This window comes from Capsella rubella, unplaced genomic scaffold, assembly GCF_000375325.1.
Source record: "Capsella rubella cultivar Monte Gargano unplaced genomic scaffold, Caprub1_0 scaffold_6, whole genome shotgun sequence".
Classification (NCBI taxonomy): domain Eukaryota; kingdom Viridiplantae; phylum Streptophyta; class Magnoliopsida; order Brassicales; family Brassicaceae; genus Capsella; species Capsella rubella.
In genome coordinates this window covers 11,069,630-11,088,077 of record NW_006238918.1, presented here as the reverse complement: position 1 = coordinate 11,088,077, position 18,448 = coordinate 11,069,630, and the positions used below count along the sequence as shown (strand labels likewise).

The window sequence follows — 18,448 nt, the reverse complement described above, 5'->3', positions numbered from 1 at the left end:
AAGAGATTCCAAGCTTAGCTTGCGGAAGGTGGAATTCACGAGCTGGGCAGAAGCACTCTCTCGTAAATCAGTGGGTGGTTCAGGGGATGGTTCAGGTGATTGACTCACTCAATCAGTGGGATAATCGACTCCCTCGATCAATGGACGAATGAAGGTTGTTGAATCACACAACAAACTTAATCCGCAGGTTTCTTAAGAACTAAGTGACTCACTCACAAAGAACTAAAGAAGAAGATTGACAAAGACTCAAACTTTGACAAGAAGAATACTTTCTATAACTTTATATTGATCAAGGGTGATTACAAATGAACAATCTAATGAGCTTATATAGGCTCAGCTACACGTCCTAATAATGTAAAACAAGAAACAAATCGCTCAAAATTAATTACACTTGTCGTTGGGACTTTATGAACCAAATCGGCAAAATAAGGCAAGTAGATAGATGCCTTGAGTCTTGAAAGCTTCGGTGCGAATCCATGACTCCTTGGGGTGTCTAGGTTCATTGTAGGAAGCTTCAAGACGTGCATAAGTGAATAATGAAGGATTTTTTGAAGCTTGATCTCCTTTTGCTTCATATATGGTAAGTAGTGACTCATTGGTTTCTTGTGTGGTAAGGTGTACCAAAGATTGTGTGGGACAAGTCTTATGTGGCCTAAAAGTTCTCCTAGTTTCCATATGCAGCTTTGGAACACGTCCTCATGAAGGTTTAGGAGAGTTTCCTTATCATGCTCCAAGTAGATCAATGGCCTTGATTCAAATGGTGGTTTAGACTTGGGTCTTCTCTTGCGCTGTTCTACATGGGCTGGGGCCTTGTGGTGAATCAAATGAGTGTGTGGACTCCCTTCATGGCTGATCCAAGTGTTAAAAGACTTCAAATCCTCACAGTTCGCAATCTGATGTAGTTCAGGCAGTTGGTCAGCGAGTAATTCAGGCAGTCGGTCAGCGAGTAGTTCAGCATGCTTGTCAGCGAGTAGTTCAGCATGCTTGTCCGCGAGTAGATCAGAATGTACATCAGCTATCATCTTTGAATCATATGGATGGTAAATGATTCCTTGATGACTTGGTGTTGCCTCATTAAAAACCTTTTTAGGTAAACCCATTGGGACAAACCGTAGATAAGGGAAAAAGAGTGCAACAGTCATATCCCAATAATAAGGTGATTTGACTTGCTGATTTTTGATCCCTCTTGAACTGTCGGACTTCTTATGGTTAATATCATGGTGAATAATTAACCCTTCACCTTGTACTTGATCAGAACTCCACTTAGACAAAGATTCTTTAAAAGTTTCCATGTAGACCGGTTTGGTGTGCTCTTGGGCTGATCTAGTTCTGATGTCCGCATCATACCCTCTCTCTTGAAAAAGTTTCGACCTCGAAACTGTACAATCTGCACCAAGAGAAAGCAAGTTAGCTTTCATGCGATTTTGAGAGTTCAATGTCTTACCTTGGTGTTGTTCTGTCTTCATGATGCATGGTGCATCTGGTGGCTCTCCTTTGAGCAAGAAAGTAAAGATCACTCAGTTTTGATCTAGTACAACGGTTGATGGTGTAACGTGTTTAGCTCCTTCTCGGATTTTTGCTTGAGCTTTGAAATCCGGTGGTTCCTCTTTGATTAAGAAAGAACTTGGGACTCTCCTAGTCTCCAATAAAGATGGTGTGATCACCAATGGTGCTGGTTTACTCTGGTTCCGATTTTGATTCAAGATTTTCTTCATCTCCGAATATTCGCCTTTATGGTCCTTACTCGTGCCTGCAATGTTATTGACACTTTTGGCAACGAACAAGTGCATTAATACAGTCATGGGACCAATATAATCATGTAAAACAAGGATGGGCTGAACCATTTCTTTTTCATAAAGTGTATCAATAAGTATGTCATAAAGTGAATCAACTAATTGATATGATTTAAAACAAGAAATTAGTTCTATAGGTTTATTTAAAAGACCTACGTTTTTATCACACTCTTTAGAGATTAAAAAGTTCATAATCACGTCATTCAAATTATTAGAAATAAATCGAAAGAAAGAGTTACTTACTTGACATGGTTCTTCGGTGAGTGTATCTTTCAAAATCAACAAGGTTGATTGATTTGATGACTAGTCCGGTGGTTCTTCTTGCATTTGAATGTTGTTGGTGCTAACTTCATCATCTTTAGTAGCTGGTAAACACATCTTAAGCTCTTGATTTAGATGCATGTTATAACTCTTTGCTAGTTTCTCTATTTGCTCCATATTCAATATCCTTTGGGATGTGGTCTCTCGCTCATCGTGATACTCTTCTATGGTACCTGTATCTTTCTTGACACTTAAGAATAAAATCAAGTGCATTATACTTGAAATATAATCATTTAATACAAAGTGTTTGAAACTACGATTAATCATTAAATTATTCCAATATCGAACAAGATCGTAGGTTTCACTTACTAGGATACCATTTAAGGTGTTTGGCATTATCTCAACCTTAATGAGTGTGATGTTTGAAGCAAGATCAGATGATGTTGAATATAGTTGTGCCTTCACACGTGCCTCAACAGTTGGTTGCTCACATGTCTTATTTTCGCAAACTTGTGATGCCGTTGTTTCCGAAAGTTTCTCCTTAAGGCTTATGTCATTCTCCACTTCCCTTGGAGTTGCTACATGGTTGCTAAATTCTGTAGCCTTGTCATCCATCATATGACTTAGACCTGCATCAATAACCTTTGGCAAAGACAAGTGCATTACTCTAGAATTGGAAATCTCTAAACTTGATTTCACTAGACAATCATTTGAGTTTGATGCATTGAAATTTAACTCAATTGATGTGATATCTTCTACTTTTCTTTCATGACAGGTTGCAGCAAAATGACCTCTCTTATGGCATCTATAACATGTCGGTGCATTTGATTTTAAAGAGTTAGAGGACTTACCTTGGTCGGGTTTATCTTGCGGCTTAAGTAAAGGTGTTGGAGTCGACACTTCCTTTTCACCTGTACCTTTCTCATTCTTCTTGGATGAAAGCAAGTGTATCACGTGGTCAACTTGTTGATAAACATTAAGCTTAGAAGTTGTGGTACTTACCTTGACGGGTGATATATCCGCATTTTGATTGGAACTAACACGTTAATGTGTTGTGTTCTCTCGACTTGGTTCCTTTGATGGGTAAGTGTTTTGACCTGGTTGGGATAGCATTTGAGGTGCATATCTCTCCCTCATAAGAAACTTTAGTTGCCCCCACGTTTTAAGTAATGGATCCTTGTACAATACTCTATCTTTTTTCTCTTGGTTCCACCAATGTTTTGCACTTCCCATGAGTTGTTCAAGACAATAGGTGAGTCTCTCTTCTTTGGGAATGGAACAGTACCTAAAGTACTTGTCCATGTTGATTTCCCATTGTAGATAATCTCTTTCATGTCCTGCAAATTCAAAACTTTCAGGTCCAAAATACTCATAACCATTGTCTAGAGATAACCTGAATTTTGTCTTCTTGGTTCGGGTGGGGTTGTTTAGCAACGGGTCTCTTCTAGCACCATGTTTCAGCTCGCCTCCTCCTAGCTTACTGGTCCTTCCGTCTCTCTCAGCTTGGGGATCACGCCTACCACTTGGATGTGGTTCAAACGAATGGATGATCCTTGAATCACTTTCTGTACTACTCGTGGGTTTGTATAGAAGTACTTGTCTCTTGATTTTGTTTGACGTGAGGCTGTAGGTTCTCGGGTGTTATAAGAGGTGATTATCGGTCTTCTCTTCATGCCTTAGAAGACGTCGATAATGGTAGTTCTTCGTTGTTGTTCTTTTATTCCCCATGTCTTCTTTTCGCTTAACATAATCATCTTTTCCTGAAAAAGACATAATTTGGGTCAATGGAGATTTTGAACCATGGCTGGAAAAATTATCATTAAATTTAATTCATGGTTTAGAATAGCCATTATTGTTGTTGTATGAGTCAGGCGGTTCTGGTTCTGGTGTTTCATGGCCTGGTTCATCTCTTGAATCAGAAGCTGAACTATCATCTCGTCGCCATGAGATTGTTCCATAGTTCTCTTCCTCATCCGACGTGACTTGATAGGGCTCTTCTCCTTGAAGTTCTTCATTTGAGTAAAACTCAATAAACTCCATATTTGCTATGGTATTCGTGATAGAAGAATCTTGCAAAAACAAAAGAAAGATGCATCAAAAAGTAAATCAACAAATAAGGAAAATACTTCAAAAAAATAGAAATGAATATATATATATATATATATATAATTTTTAAATAAATCCGAAAAATTCAAATAGCAAAAGGAATAATTTATTTTTTATTTTATTTTCTGGTTTTATAAAAATAAAATACGAAAATTAATTTAGAATAACAAAAAATATGATTTTTATGGCTATTCTTTTAGTAAATCCGAAATAGATAAGAAAATGAAGTAAAACAATTTTTTTTTTGTTAATGAAATACTGAAGCAAATAACAAGATTAAAGCAAGAAATAAAAATTTATTTGATTTTTTATATATAAAATAAAAATAATAAGAAAAACAGAAAAAACAAATATAGGTTGAAAAGATACAACCTTGGGGATATGAGCTTTTAAAGCTCTGATACCAGATGATACAAGATTGGAATCACTCCAAACTTTAGATCACTTGATGATCAAGAGATTCCAAGCTTAGCTTGCGCAAGGTGGAATTCACGAGCTGGCCAGAAGCACTCTCTCGTAAATCAGTGGGTGGTTCAGGGGATAGTTCAGGTGATTCACTCACTCAATCAGTGGGATAATTGACTCATTCGATCAATGGACGAATGAAGGTTGTTGAATCACACAACAAACTTCATCCGCAGGTTTCTTAAGAACTAAGTAACTCACTCACAAAGAACTAAAGAAGAAGATTGACAAAGACTCAAACTTTGACAAGAAGAAAACTTTCTATAACTTTATATTGATCAAGGGTGATTACAAATGAACAATCTAATGAGCTTATATAGGCTCAGCTACACGTCCTAATAATGTAAAACAAGAAACAAATAGCTCAAAATTAATTACACTTGCTGTTGGGACTTTATGAACCAAATCGGCAAAATAAGGCAAGTAGAGAGATGTCTTGAGTCTTGAAAGCTTGGGTGCGAATCCATGACTCCTTGGGGTGTCTAGGTTCATTGTAGGAAGCTTCAAGACGTGTATAAGTGAATAAGGAAGGATTCTTTAAAGCTTGATCTCCTTTTGCTTCATATATGGTAAGTAGTGACTCATCGGTTTCTTGTGTGGTAAGGTGTACCAAAGATTGCGTGGGACAAAAGTATTGTGTGGCCTAAAAGTTCTCCTAGATTCTATATGCAGCTTTGGAACACGTCCTCATGAAGGTTTAGGAGAGTTTCCTTATTATGCTCCAAGTAGATCAATGGCCTTGATTCAAATGGTGGTTTAGACTTGGGTCTTCTCTTGGGCTGTTCTACATGGGTTGGGGCCTTGTGGTGAATCAAATGAGTGTGTGGACTCCCTTTATGGCTGATCCAAGTGTTAATTGACTTCAAATCCTCACAGTTCGCAATCTGATGTAGTTCAGGCAGTTGGTCAGCGAGTAATTCAGGCAGTCGGTTAGCGAGTAACTCAGCATGCTTGTCAGCGAGTAGTTCAACATGCTTGTCCGCGAGTAGATCAGAATGTACATCAGCTATCATCTTTGAATCATATGGATGGTGAATGATTCCTTGATAACTTAGTGTTGCCTCATTAAAAACCTTCCTAAGGTAAACTCATTGGGACAAACCCTAGATAAGGGAAAAAGAGTGCAACAATCATATCCCAATAATAAGGTGATTTGACTTGCTGATTTTTTGATCCCTCTTGAACTGTCGGACTTCTTAGGATTGATATCATGGTGTATAATTAACCCTTCACCTTGTACTTGATCAGAACTCCACTTAGACAAAGACTCTCCAAAATTTTCCATGTAGACCGATTTGGTGTGCTGTTGGGCTGATCTAGTTCTGATGTCCGCATCAAGAACCTTTGCTGGTTGTGAAATATGCAAAACCGATATCTATGTAGAGATCAAGAGATGTCAAAAGGGTAATAGTTTCAGCCAAAACTCAGAAAACGCCGACGGAACACGAACTAGGCGGTGTTGGGTGATGTTGGGTTTGGGGTTTATCTGGATTACTTGAAATCCCTTTATGATGAGCTGATAGGGTACACCGTTCTTGTAATATTTGCTGTTATATGAATGGATACGCCAATCCTGAATCAGATTTTTGATTCGTTTTCATCTTGAGTCCAAATAAAACCAAGTTCAGTCGCACTATTTATAAAATTAGCAAAACCAATCCAGCAGTCTATAATACCGGCAACATAAGTGGTTGATATACATGAGCTGGGGATACTTTCATAGCAGCATTTGCAGTCACTATGGTAGACAAGCATGCCTCATGAGAAATTCCATTTGCTGGTAATAATATAAGACATTCTATCGTAAAACAATTTGAAATGCAAAATTAATTGGCTGCTATGTTTGGATCAAAAAATTCTCATATATGGGATTTTCCCCTTGTTTTGTAATTAAGGTTAGTTATTGGTGTATATATACTCACGACCTGTAACTTTCTTCTCCCCTAGTAAATTACTATCATATTTGAAAGTACGTATTCTTTTTTGTCAAAGTGAGTATTTCATATGGCTTTTTTTACTTTTATTTATTCTCACGTTATAGATCATGAAATTTATAAGAGATAAATGTTGATAGTTAGTTAACAAAAATACCAACAAAAGCAAGTTTATGCAAGTTGGAAATAAATTCATGGCCGGCCAGTTAATGAATAATTACTTGTTTAAGATCTGTAGATGGAATATTATCATAACTCATATGAATTGTTTGGTATACATTTTTTTTGTATTGTATGGCTAGTTATCTGTCACAATACAATTATTCACAACCTGTGAAAGCTAAAGGTCAATATAATTAGTGTTTTGAACATGAAAGCATGATGCCAAACAGTTAGTGCTTCTGCTAGTGGATGCAATTAATCAGGGTTTTTGCAATGGCAAATTCAGCAAATTAATTGTCGAGACAAGAGTATTAGCAATTCTAAACCAAAATCTTGGAACTAACAAAACCCATAAGGAGTATAAAAATAGGTTGAAATTGTTGTAGGGTAAGTAACTAGACTTAGGAGATCTTTTTCGTTGTAGTTCTTTTTTTGGGTGGGACCCTGAAACAAAGAAATTCACTGCTACAGGTGATGTATTGGATGTCTTCGTGAAGGTAACCAAAATTACAAAATATTTTTTTTGAATATTGTATTGTTGCTTATATGTATCATAATTACTAAAATGTTTTTTAATTTTAAAATAGGCTCATTCATCTAAGTTACATCTGCATGATGACTCATTTGAAGATTTTGGAGATTTACAAATGATATTAGAATCAAATATTGCAACTGGAAGGAATGTTGTTGGAATAAGCGATGCCATTGATGCAGATACATATTAAGTTGAAGACAACGAAGGGACAAATAATTCAAGTCGTGTCCAAATAATGGAAGATGAGGAAATTGTGTATGAAGAAACATATGTTCAAGAAGGTTTCTCTGCATTAAGAAACATATGCTTATTGCTGATCGCAAGGGATTGATCATAAGAAACCTTTGTAAACCATGAGAATAAAGTTCAATGCATCAACAGATATTGAAGATGGGATTTTATTTTCTATTATTTAATAGTTTTTAATATTGATTTAGTACTAGTTTTTGAGCTTTTTTGTATGTTTGATTGGAGGCATTTCTTCCATTTTAATAATAATCAGCTCTTTTTTAATATTTTTTTAGTTCATGAATGAAAATGAAACGATATATAATTGGCCAAAGACATGCGAAAAAATTACATACAAATATGTATTAACCTAAAATAAATATAAAATTACATATAAATACATATTAACCTAAAATAAATACATAATTGCATCTTTTTATTTTCTTATGGCGTATAAACATGGACGAAATTAGGTTGAATATATATATATTTATGAATTGTTGCCCTCTCTCATTTGTATACTCTCCGCTGCTGGTGCCTCATGAGATACTTCTGTTCACTATTTCTTTGGCATTTACTCTTTTTCAATGATTATTATATGATTTTGTCTTTACACGTGTATTATGATGTCTCTATATTTTATCCTCATCCTCTTATATATTAAAAGAGAAGTACACATTTTGACATTGCAATATTATGGCCAAAATCCCAAATTACCTATAAATTAGTGAGAAAAGATAAACTTTATCGAAATTAGGAGAGGTAATTTGAGTAAATTTTTCAATTAAAATCAAAATATTTTCCCAATTAATAAGTGACACGCGTGCCTACTCATTACATAAACAGATTCTCTAAACTCGAGTTCGATCTTTTACAAAAACAGAAATACCCAGTTTATTGGTGGGTCAAAAAATCATTGTCCACAAACATGGCCTTATCAGCCGTGTCCATTATGAAACATGTAGATGGACCAATTTCTTTTACCAAATCCTGTTTAACAAAATCGTATCTTATTGTTTATTAAACTACAACTATTATTCGTATCTTTCTTGAAATTTAGGACTTAAAAATTGAGTTTGTCGTAAACATAGAAAATATATAACAGTGATTTTTTTTCTCCCTAGAACAACCCATACGTATGTAGGTCTAATTATTTTTTTCCTTCTTTTTAGTAACATGTATGTCTAAATTTAATATATGGTGAGTATGTTGTCTTAAAAAACTTTCTTATTTTCTTTTCTTTCTTGGCAACATGTACGTCAAAATTTTGTAATGGATATTTATTAAACTTCTTTTCATAAGTATTTAGTCAATTGCATATTGTAGAACAATAGTCAACAGTAACTATATGTAATGAACCTCTGCATGAACTATAGAAACAGTTTTGGGAACAATGTCGAATAAAGGTGATTGAGGAGATGAACCCTTCCTCTAGGCAGGTGATGCTTCTAATAAATGGTGAATCTGAAAAAATTTAACGCCCATGTGTATAATAATTGATGGATCATGATGAACCTCTGCATGAACTATGGAAGTAGTTTGGGAATAGTGTCGAATAAGGGCGACTAAGAAAATGAACTCTTTCGCTTGGCAGGTGATGCCTCTAATAAATGGTGTATCTTAAAAGTGTAATTTCCATGTATCCAATACCTGATGAATCATATGAAATTAAGAAGAACAATGTAAATATGTAATGAATCTATGTATCAACTATATAAGCAGTTTTGGGAACAGTGTCGAATAAGGGCGACTGAGAAGATGAACCCTTCCGCTCGGTGTCAAAAATAAGATTAATACTGGACCCCCACAAGTCTATCCCAGAATCCTGCCAAAGTTGCAAGGGTTATTATAGAGAAGAGAATATTATACTCACACCAGCTTCTGATCGAACTTGGAAATGGTCTGGTGAAACCTCTTTCCAATTAACATATTCGCAAGGATCTATGTTGAGATCAGTTAAGGCCTCATGAGGCTGGAATAAATGAGGAAGGGGTAAAATATCAGTAAACACTCCTTAAACAAACACTACAAGCTGAAACTATACTAACCTTGTTCTACTTTAACTTTGTTCCCATGCTCGACGGGTGATATGTGGATATATTGATTCCAATTGTGACTACTTTCGAAAATGTTAAAAGGAGATCCAACCACTTTTTGATGGAGAATCCGTGGGAGTGTAGAGGGTGTCCGAGCAGACACAACTGCTAGAGCAGAAATTGTATTGTTGTCTATATTTTATGACTCCTAAACGAATGCATCCTGCTTGTAACACCCCTGAACCGCCCTAGAACTAAGGACGAATCAGAAGCATCACGTACGATTCCCGTAGACGATCCGACCAAGGTTACTAAAAAAAATTCAGTACCTTAGTCAGCCTATCCGCGTGTATCGTTCCTCTCGAACACGACCTAAGGCTTTTGTCAGCCCATCCGCGAGTTGTGTTAGTCCGGACAAGACTAATATCGAGTAGAACACTATGCATTTTACAAAATACCATCTTTATTCATAAAACATTGAAATGTTTACATTGGATTGGGACCCCATAGCATAAGGCCTAAATGGAGTCAATAGCATCAAATCTATTTTTACAAAGGCAACAAACTCTCCACCTGCTTCTAGCATCCGTACTTTCCCCATAAGTCTCCCAACTAAGGTTACCTGTAAGACAAAAGTAGAATCATGAGTAAGTCCGGGTTTTCTAAAAATCAACCATCCCAATCCCCAGCAACAATCAACACACACAGCACACAATCAATGTTTAAACAAGCAATCATACTCAATACAAAGTATTGACAACGGAAGCTAAATAACACAATCAATATGTGATAAAAGCCATCACATAATTAACTACCAAACCTTAAGGCCTTTACTACTAATGCGGCTATGATTTTTACCAAGGTAATGTCTCTGACACTTAGCCACGAAGGCTAGAAAGATCACATCCCTTCCCTAAACTGTAAATATAGGGACCATTTCCCTTACGGTCAAATTTACTATTTTGTCAAGTAGTGGCCGGTGGTAGCGAGCCAGTCCGAGCTATTGGGACAATCATGAACTCGCTATACATTAGCCATAGGAATGACTAACCCCACTACATAATACGAGCCTAACGTAAAAGTTACTATTCGAAGTAGATCTACAAACACAAATAAGCTAATCGAGAAATAGCAAGATTAACTAACAAAAATCAATCAATCAAACAATCAAACAACAATGCGTAATAATAAACAATAACCCATACACAATTAATAAAGCTTGCTTATCATGCCAACATTTACCAAATATTGACCATGAACAAACAAGCAGCATATTAGCTATACCAACGTTTAGCCTAACCTAATAAAATTGCACATGCTTCGGTACTCACCTTGGCCTTATTGTCGAGAGAACGACATTTTACCCTTGACCGCCTATTGATCTCGATCCGACTAGCTTTCTCCAACAATGGATCTAAGCTTCGGATCGAACCAAGAGCTTAGAAAAATATTCTAAAAAGAATAAAAGACTAAAGGCAGAACTTACTTACCGGATATCCGACCACGACTCTCGACTCGTCCAACTTCTACCCGACTCAACTCCTTAAGCTTAATGTACTAACTAACTAGTCTAACGTAGGATTTTTGGTTTGATGTGGAGAACTAACGAATTGATTTTTTGGCTTTATATATGGAGGAAGTTTGGCGCCCAAGTTAAGGCAAGCACGAGATGTTGGATAAAATCTATCCAAAATCTTATCTTTATCCTATCCACACTTAAGCTTGCGCACACTTACGCATAGCACAAGCCATTTTCATCTAGTCGTGTGGCACAATGTGGTAGCGTAAGCACCTTCACGACACAGCAGCTTCCAAGCACCTCACTTGGTCCATCGTCCGTTCATTCTATTGGCTCGCGGTATACGTTCGTACCGAAAGCTCTTCCAACCACTATACACTGACAATGATCTTTACCCGTTCTAACTTGTCAAAATATCTAAATTCCGCAAAAGAAATGACTAAGTCATCTAACCACTCTATAAACCTTGTTGTCTTCGTATTCGATCCCATTCGATCACCGCATGCTTGTCTCGGCATGACTCTACTCCTTCTTGATCAAACTAGTTTTCTCCTCGACAAAATTGATCTTTCCCTTGACCAAATTGCCCGTAAATAATCCTCTGCGTAATTGTTTGAACTTGTTCTTAGATCAAACTAACACCAATTCTCTCGATAGCCCACTGTCCGTTGCCACTAATAGCCGGTCTTAACTGCTCGACACTCGACGGTCGCCGATAACAACTTAACTCTCTTATGGTTTGATATAAAATCAATAAACCATTTTTCTTCGATCAATTCTTCTAATAAGACTTGCTTTATCGATGGCTCCATTAAATTTTTTTTCCGAAAAATTTTCTAAGTCTCGGTCGCATTCCTACGATGGCGACCGTCCGTCTGTATATTAGGTCACCATCAGGGGTATTACACTGCTTCTTGAATGGGGCATGGTGGCGTGTAGTTTACGATGTCGATACAATCTAAGATTAATTTCTTGAACATGTTTTCATACTCTTCCCTCATTGAAAGAAACTCCTTATCAACATAGAATTTGAAATCCTCGAAAGGGTTGTTATGTGTAGAGGAAAAACATAGAATGTGATGAGCTACATGGTTTAGACAGAGATTCCTTAACTCTAAGGCCATGGGCATTGGCAGGTCCCATGGCCAGTCCCCCAGTTTTTTAAGAAAGAAAAAAAAAAAAAAAAAAATTTTGTGTGGGTCGTTCCTTTAAACGGGACTGTCCCTCTTCCATTCGCGGGCCCCACTGACACGTGACGGCCCGCGATTGGTTATTTTTTTTATTTTTTATTTTAATTCTGTAAAAAGAAAAAAAAAAGAAAAAAAAAAAAATTTGGGACCTATATCGGTCCCTCCGATGAACATGCCCTAAGTTTCCTGAAAACTTGTTTACGCATCGGAAAAATGTGCTTCTGATGGACTACATGATCCTTTTTATCAGGGAAGGATATATGTAAGGCAATGAACAATCGCTGCCAGTTAGCGACCCCAAGTGAGTATTTTTTTTTGAAAACATGGGCTTGCTCAATTAGCGACACCAAGTGAGTATTTTTTTCGTCCTTCACTTCATTATCCCATATCCCCACCCTCTTCTGATGGATCAAGAATGATAAATGGGGAAACTGATAACTACAAAATAAATGATGAGTGACATAATAAGTATCTTGTATACCAGTTCTTGTAAGTGTTGATGTCCACATGGATGGGTTGTAAGTGAGGACAGATGTAAGAGTTTGAAATAGTAAAAACTGACTTACATTGGAAGAATGTTCAACAGCCAAAACGTAGGTTAATGGGACGTTGCTCTTTAAAATGCCAATTGACTGCCATTCAAAAAAGGTGTGAGGATCGACTGAACCGGGGATATGCTAGCAGCTTAAGCGAAAGAGGGAAGCCTTGCAAACGAAGAGACTTCTATTGAAATCATTCCATAAACATCTTTAAGGGACTACAAAAGTTTCCCTGAATCTTTGTTTAATAACCACAGGTTTGTTGGTCGTTTAAATCAAGCCTCATCGATATTGATTGAATTCAGGGTGGTAATATTCAAGTAATTCACTACATGGGAAGCCAGTAATAGCACCAGACTCGACCAACGAAAATCTCAAAGGATATGCACCATACACCGTCCATATCTCGTATTTTTTCTTGGATAGTAGCTGCTTGCAAAGGAGAGCACTGATTAACTTGCAAGATATGGGACACTCACTGATCTGAAGCCTTAAAAGCGAGCCCAAACTTGAACATAATATCTTATACAATCCTGGGCTCCCTTGAGAAAATTGCAAATAACAGTGAGGATGTCTGGTCAGGAATACATTCAGCCTGGCATCGTGGTAACGTTCAGTGGCAAGTATATGAGGAGCGTGAGACTTGTCCCATTATGCAGAAAGTCCAGGAGAGGAAGAATATAGTGGGGCGATTAGAAGAAAAAGGAGTGTCGACAGCGGTTTTGAAACTGATGTCATATGACGGTTAGAAGCCGTCTGTGGGGGAGGCGACGAGATGTCGCAATAAGTAGAGGTCAGAGGATTGGAGACAAGATAAGCGTCGAAATATTGCGCCTAGGAGGTCTCATATGTCAATTCAGTGAGCAAGGGAGTATTGTGTCGGATGAACAATAACGGTCTCGAGGACTGAAGTAATGGTTATGACAGCGGTAATTTGATGGACGGTATCAATAATTCTGGGCAAAACTGGAAAGATTTTAAGGGGGTGTGGTTTGCAAAGAAGCTTAAATGAATTGATTTAGCCACCAATGTCATCAAAGAGAACTCGATAGTTAAGTGTGCTTATGCTGGAGTAGTCCAAAGATGGGTGACCTTCCGGGAAGTGCTTCTTAGAACTGTTTGAGTCATACTAAAACAGAATGAAAGAGCCTTAAAGCCTCCCAGGCGTAGCAAACTGGCCGTCGGGTATGGATGGGCTCATTGGCCTAGTGAGAGGACGTGAGGACCATTAAGAGAGGTGGGCCTATGGGCTGAGAGTGAACATGGGGCGTTACAAGGGTGTGCATTAAATAGAACGTGGATTCACCAAAAATTAACCCAAAATTAAGCATTAGGATATTTCAACATCGGATATTTAATTTTCCCAACGTATTATATTATTTCAATATCTAAATTTTGGATTTTCTAATAATTCTCTAACTCATTGAAAATAATAAATTAAAACAATCATTATTATCCTTGCACCTTTATTTGATCTTATTTTTAATTTATTATATTAAAAATATATAATACAAATGTAGACTAAAAATTGAATATTTTTTTTGAATATCTTGGAAATTGAAGTTTTCAAAACGGATATATATTACTCGTTAACAACATATATTATTATAAAGTCATTAAGGGTAAAGTCTTATTAAAATAAAGTTTGATTTTTTAAATGGATTGGTTAAATATTTGGTTAAATCTAAGCGGGTTGGTTAAATATTTCAATGAAATTTTATATTATAGTTAATTGATAGAAAAAGGTGTGAGACATACAACATCAGTTAAATATTTTGGAAAATGGTTTTAAATCATTAGAAACATTATGCTTCTAATTATGAATGTGCATGAAATTTAATTTACCAAGTGTTTAGTTTTAAAAGTTTTGTTCGGATTAATAAACTATTTTATTTGACCATATAATCTTTTAAAAAGGAAAGTCTTATGCACATGGTTAATCTGGCCATTAGCGAGGCGCGAGCCTGGCAACAGGCCCAGGTTGAAGACACGGGCCAACCTATGGCTTCTCAGCTTTCATTCCCTCGGGTGCGGGGCGGCCCACCATCCCTCCGTCCCTCTCTTATAGGCTACCACTGCTTTGTGGACGGCTCCTGGAAGGCAACTGATGAATTCTCAGGCATAAGCTGGTTCTGTCAGCACTCCTCAGGACATTCAACGATCAGGGGGGCAATGAATGTCCGCCGAAGTCTATCTCCTCTCCATTCTGAAGTTGAAGCGCTGGTATGGGCAATGAGATGCATGGTTGGCCATAATTTCAGAGATGTTCTTTTCCTTACAGACTGTTCAGATTTGGTGAAAATGGTGTCTTCTCCTTCCGACTGGCCGGCTTTCTCAGTATACCTTGATGATATCCATATCGACAGGGAAGAATTCTCTTCTTTCTCTTTATCTCTTATTCCAAGAAATGCAAATGTAAAAGCGGATTTATTGGCACGCAAATTTCGTACCATTCCGCTTCATGTCAAGTATGTAAAAAATGTTCCCTCTGATTGGCTCGTTTGAGCCAATTTGTTAGTAAGTTGTTGCCAAAAAAAAAAAAAAAACTTTTAAAAATATTCAAAATATTATAACTTTTAAATGTTTGAAAAGATTAAAATATTTTTATATTGAAACCTTTAATGGGGAAATTTCAAAAATACCCATTTTCCAATACAACTTTTTAAAAATACCCCTCATTATAATTTTATCAAAAAGTCACTATAAAATTTGAAATTTATCAAAACAATATGTGTAAGCTTATATTTATAGACACAAATTATCTTTATATGTGTGTACATTTATATATATATCATAAATACCTTTTAAAAACCTTATAAATGCCGTTTCAAACCTTTTAAAACCTTATAAATATTTGGATATAGTCTCCTAGTAGTGGTAATGATGATCTTGATGTACCTTATCAACCATATAAAACTTTGAAAAGGGGTATTTTTGAAAATGGATAAAAAAGAGGGGTATTTTTAAAAAAGGGGTACATCAAAATGTGGTCGAACATATGTTTACTAACCTTTTATACATTGTAAAATGCATTTTGCTATATTTTTGGTAAATTTCTTATATTTAATATTGTCCATTGGTGGTCTAACAGATGTTCACTAACCTATTTTGATGGTTTTACATATTATTGAGGAGTCAGTTATAGAACTTGTGTCCATTTATGACTGTCCAAAGTTTAATGTCACCCAACCTGAATGCATAAAAATAACCATATGAATAATTAAAATTAATAATATAGTTGAACATCATGGTTATGTTTGTGTGGACACATGATTAATGAGGCATTAAATTGTAATTTGATGGTTTTATATATGATTAGTAGAGGCAGTTAAAGAAACTATGTCCATCAATGCCATTCCGTAGTTTACTTATCACCAAAGCTGAATGCATTGAATTAGCCAGGAGGCTAACCACAATTAATCATATAATTAAATATGTGGATTATGTGCGAGTGGACACATGATTATGGAGGCAGATAAAATGCTGACTTGATTGTTTTACGTACGAGTAGGAAATGTTTGTTTGGTGAATGTAGATGTCCATTAAGCGTAGAACATTACCAAGTGTCCATTACGTTAGTTAGAGTCTATCTAGAAAATTTCCTTATGTATAGTTGTGGATAGTTATATATGGACAGAGCGGCATGAACAAACTGAAAACGAAGTGAAAAAAAATGAAAAAAAAAAAACTCATGAAGGGAGAACCTAAGGGGTTGTCCACCAAACACATTCCAACCTCATGCTGTTTTTTGGTCAAATAAGCATCTAGATAGACGGTCATCCTTGTCGGTCCATGATTGGGAACATGCAAGTATAGAGAAGGTAAAAATGAGATGGCGATGGGGAAGGAATGATAAGTTGAAACAAAGGAAGTATGTGAAGAGGAAAAAAATATATTCTATCAGATTTGGGGAGATGTTTATGGGGAATAAGAAGAGGAACAAACAGTGGACAAACATAAAAACATTAATCATGCTTAGAAGGTATCCATATAACTATGACCATGAGGCCAAAAGCCCTAAAAGATAAAAAAGGATAGATAAAAAGGTGTGAACATAAATGATATCTACTGTTTTTATTGTTTTTAAAACATTGTTTATAGGTTAGTTTCATGCATTTTCCGTTATGTTTAGTGTGTTTAGGATTGCATTTTGCATTGGCTCAGTCTTTGTAGGTACTTGAAGGTTCAACAAGGAGTTAGGAGCTTTTAAGGTAAAAAAGGAGCTTAATTGGAGCATTTCTAGCAATGGTGATGACGGAGGAACCATGGAATGAAGCAAGTGAATCAAAGAATCACAAAGAGACCAAATAAAAGGAAAAATTAAGGAGGTGAAGTGTCGCGCCTGACCCGGTCTGTCGAGCACTTGGTCGTGTCCTTCAAATATCGACCCGGATGAAGATCTTCCCTTCCGATTTAGCTTCAGAGTCCTTCATCAAAGGTGTAGGAAATCGAATTAGCTTTCCAATGGTGGTTCTAAACCAATCCGAGCTACCGACAAGACTGGTCGGGCATGAGATCGGGCTAAAGAATTCTCAGAACAGACCCGAGACAAAATTGAAGAAACTGGTGCTCGACCAAGTTTGAATTGCATTTTAGTCAAGTTTAGAAAACCAAATCAAATATCTTATTAAGCTTAGATTAAATAAATTTGTGTGGTGTGTTAATTAATTTCTCCTTGAGGTTCGATAATTTAATTGATCGGGTAAAATGACTACATCAATTTGGCGCCACTACCGGGGAGCAATATCAATTAGACATTAGGATTTCATTTTTGCTTGAGACTAAGCCATTTACTTTTCGTGCATACGATTAGATTCACACATCTGGTTTAGATGATGAAGTCTCTTTTTTATTTGTTACTAACTTGTCTTCTTTGATTCTCTTGTGCTTTCGAAGGTACTCAATTCAAAATAAGAAGAATGGGAAGATAAGGTCATTTAAGGTGTTGGATGTGGACATTCGTACAAAATCTCAAGCTCCACAACCTCAAGATTTGAGAGTAAATCCAACTTATGTTCGAGAGGAGACAACCACGATAGGAAGCTTTGATGTTCCTCATTGTCATGAGTTAAAATATGGAATCCGACCTCCTCTAATAGAAGCTAATGCTTATGAAATCAAGCCAAGTTTGATTCAATTGATTCAAGGCTCCCAATTCTTGGGACTAGCTATGCAGAATCCATATGATCATTTGGACTCCTTAGAGAAGTTGTGTAGCACATTTAGGATTGGAGGTGTGCCCGACGATAGTATCAAGCTCATTTTGTTTCCATTTTCTCTTGGAGAAAAAGCAAGCCAATGGGAGAGAGCTATACCAACACAGTTGGTCAACTCTTGGGATGATTGTAAGAGGATATTCCTTCTCAAGTTCTACTCTAAGCAAAAAAAACGGCCAAAGTGAGGAAGGACATATTGGTCTTTGAGCAAGGAATCAATGAAAGTTTCTATGAAGCATGGGGAAGATTTAAGGGATATACCCGAGATTGCTCTCATCATGGATTCAACAAGGAAGCTATCCTTGATATTTTATATAGGTGAGTTAGAAAGGAGCTAAAATGGAGATTGGATGAGGCTAGCAAAGGAAATTTTTAAAATTTCACTATCGAACAAGGAGAGTTACTTGTTGAGGATTTGGCCGAAAGCAATCAAAGATGCATTGAGATATGTGATCAATCATCTC

The 18,448-nt window shown here is 36.5% G+C and overlaps 1 protein-coding gene and 1 non-coding gene across 2 annotated transcripts; both read right to left on the bottom strand.

Annotated features, from left to right (window-relative positions):
• Positions 1 to 405: 405 nt before the first annotated feature.
• LOC111829965 lies at positions 406 to 2,717 on the bottom strand. The gene is made up of 4 exons (XM_023780282.1): positions 2,432 to 2,717; positions 1,445 to 1,516; positions 965 to 1,354; positions 406 to 617 (listed from the first exon to the last, which is right to left on the bottom strand). Exons 1-4 carry the CDS (start codon positions 2,715 to 2,717, stop codon positions 406 to 408), a joined length of 960 nt encoding a protein of 319 aa, XP_023636050.1.
• A 15,445-nt stretch (positions 2,718 to 18,162) lies between these two features.
• On the bottom strand, positions 18,163 to 18,269 carry LOC111830282. Its single transcript, XR_002833666.1, has one exon. It is a non-coding gene; the product is annotated as a small nucleolar RNA R71 (small nucleolar RNA).
• Positions 18,270 to 18,448: the final 179 nt, after the last annotated feature.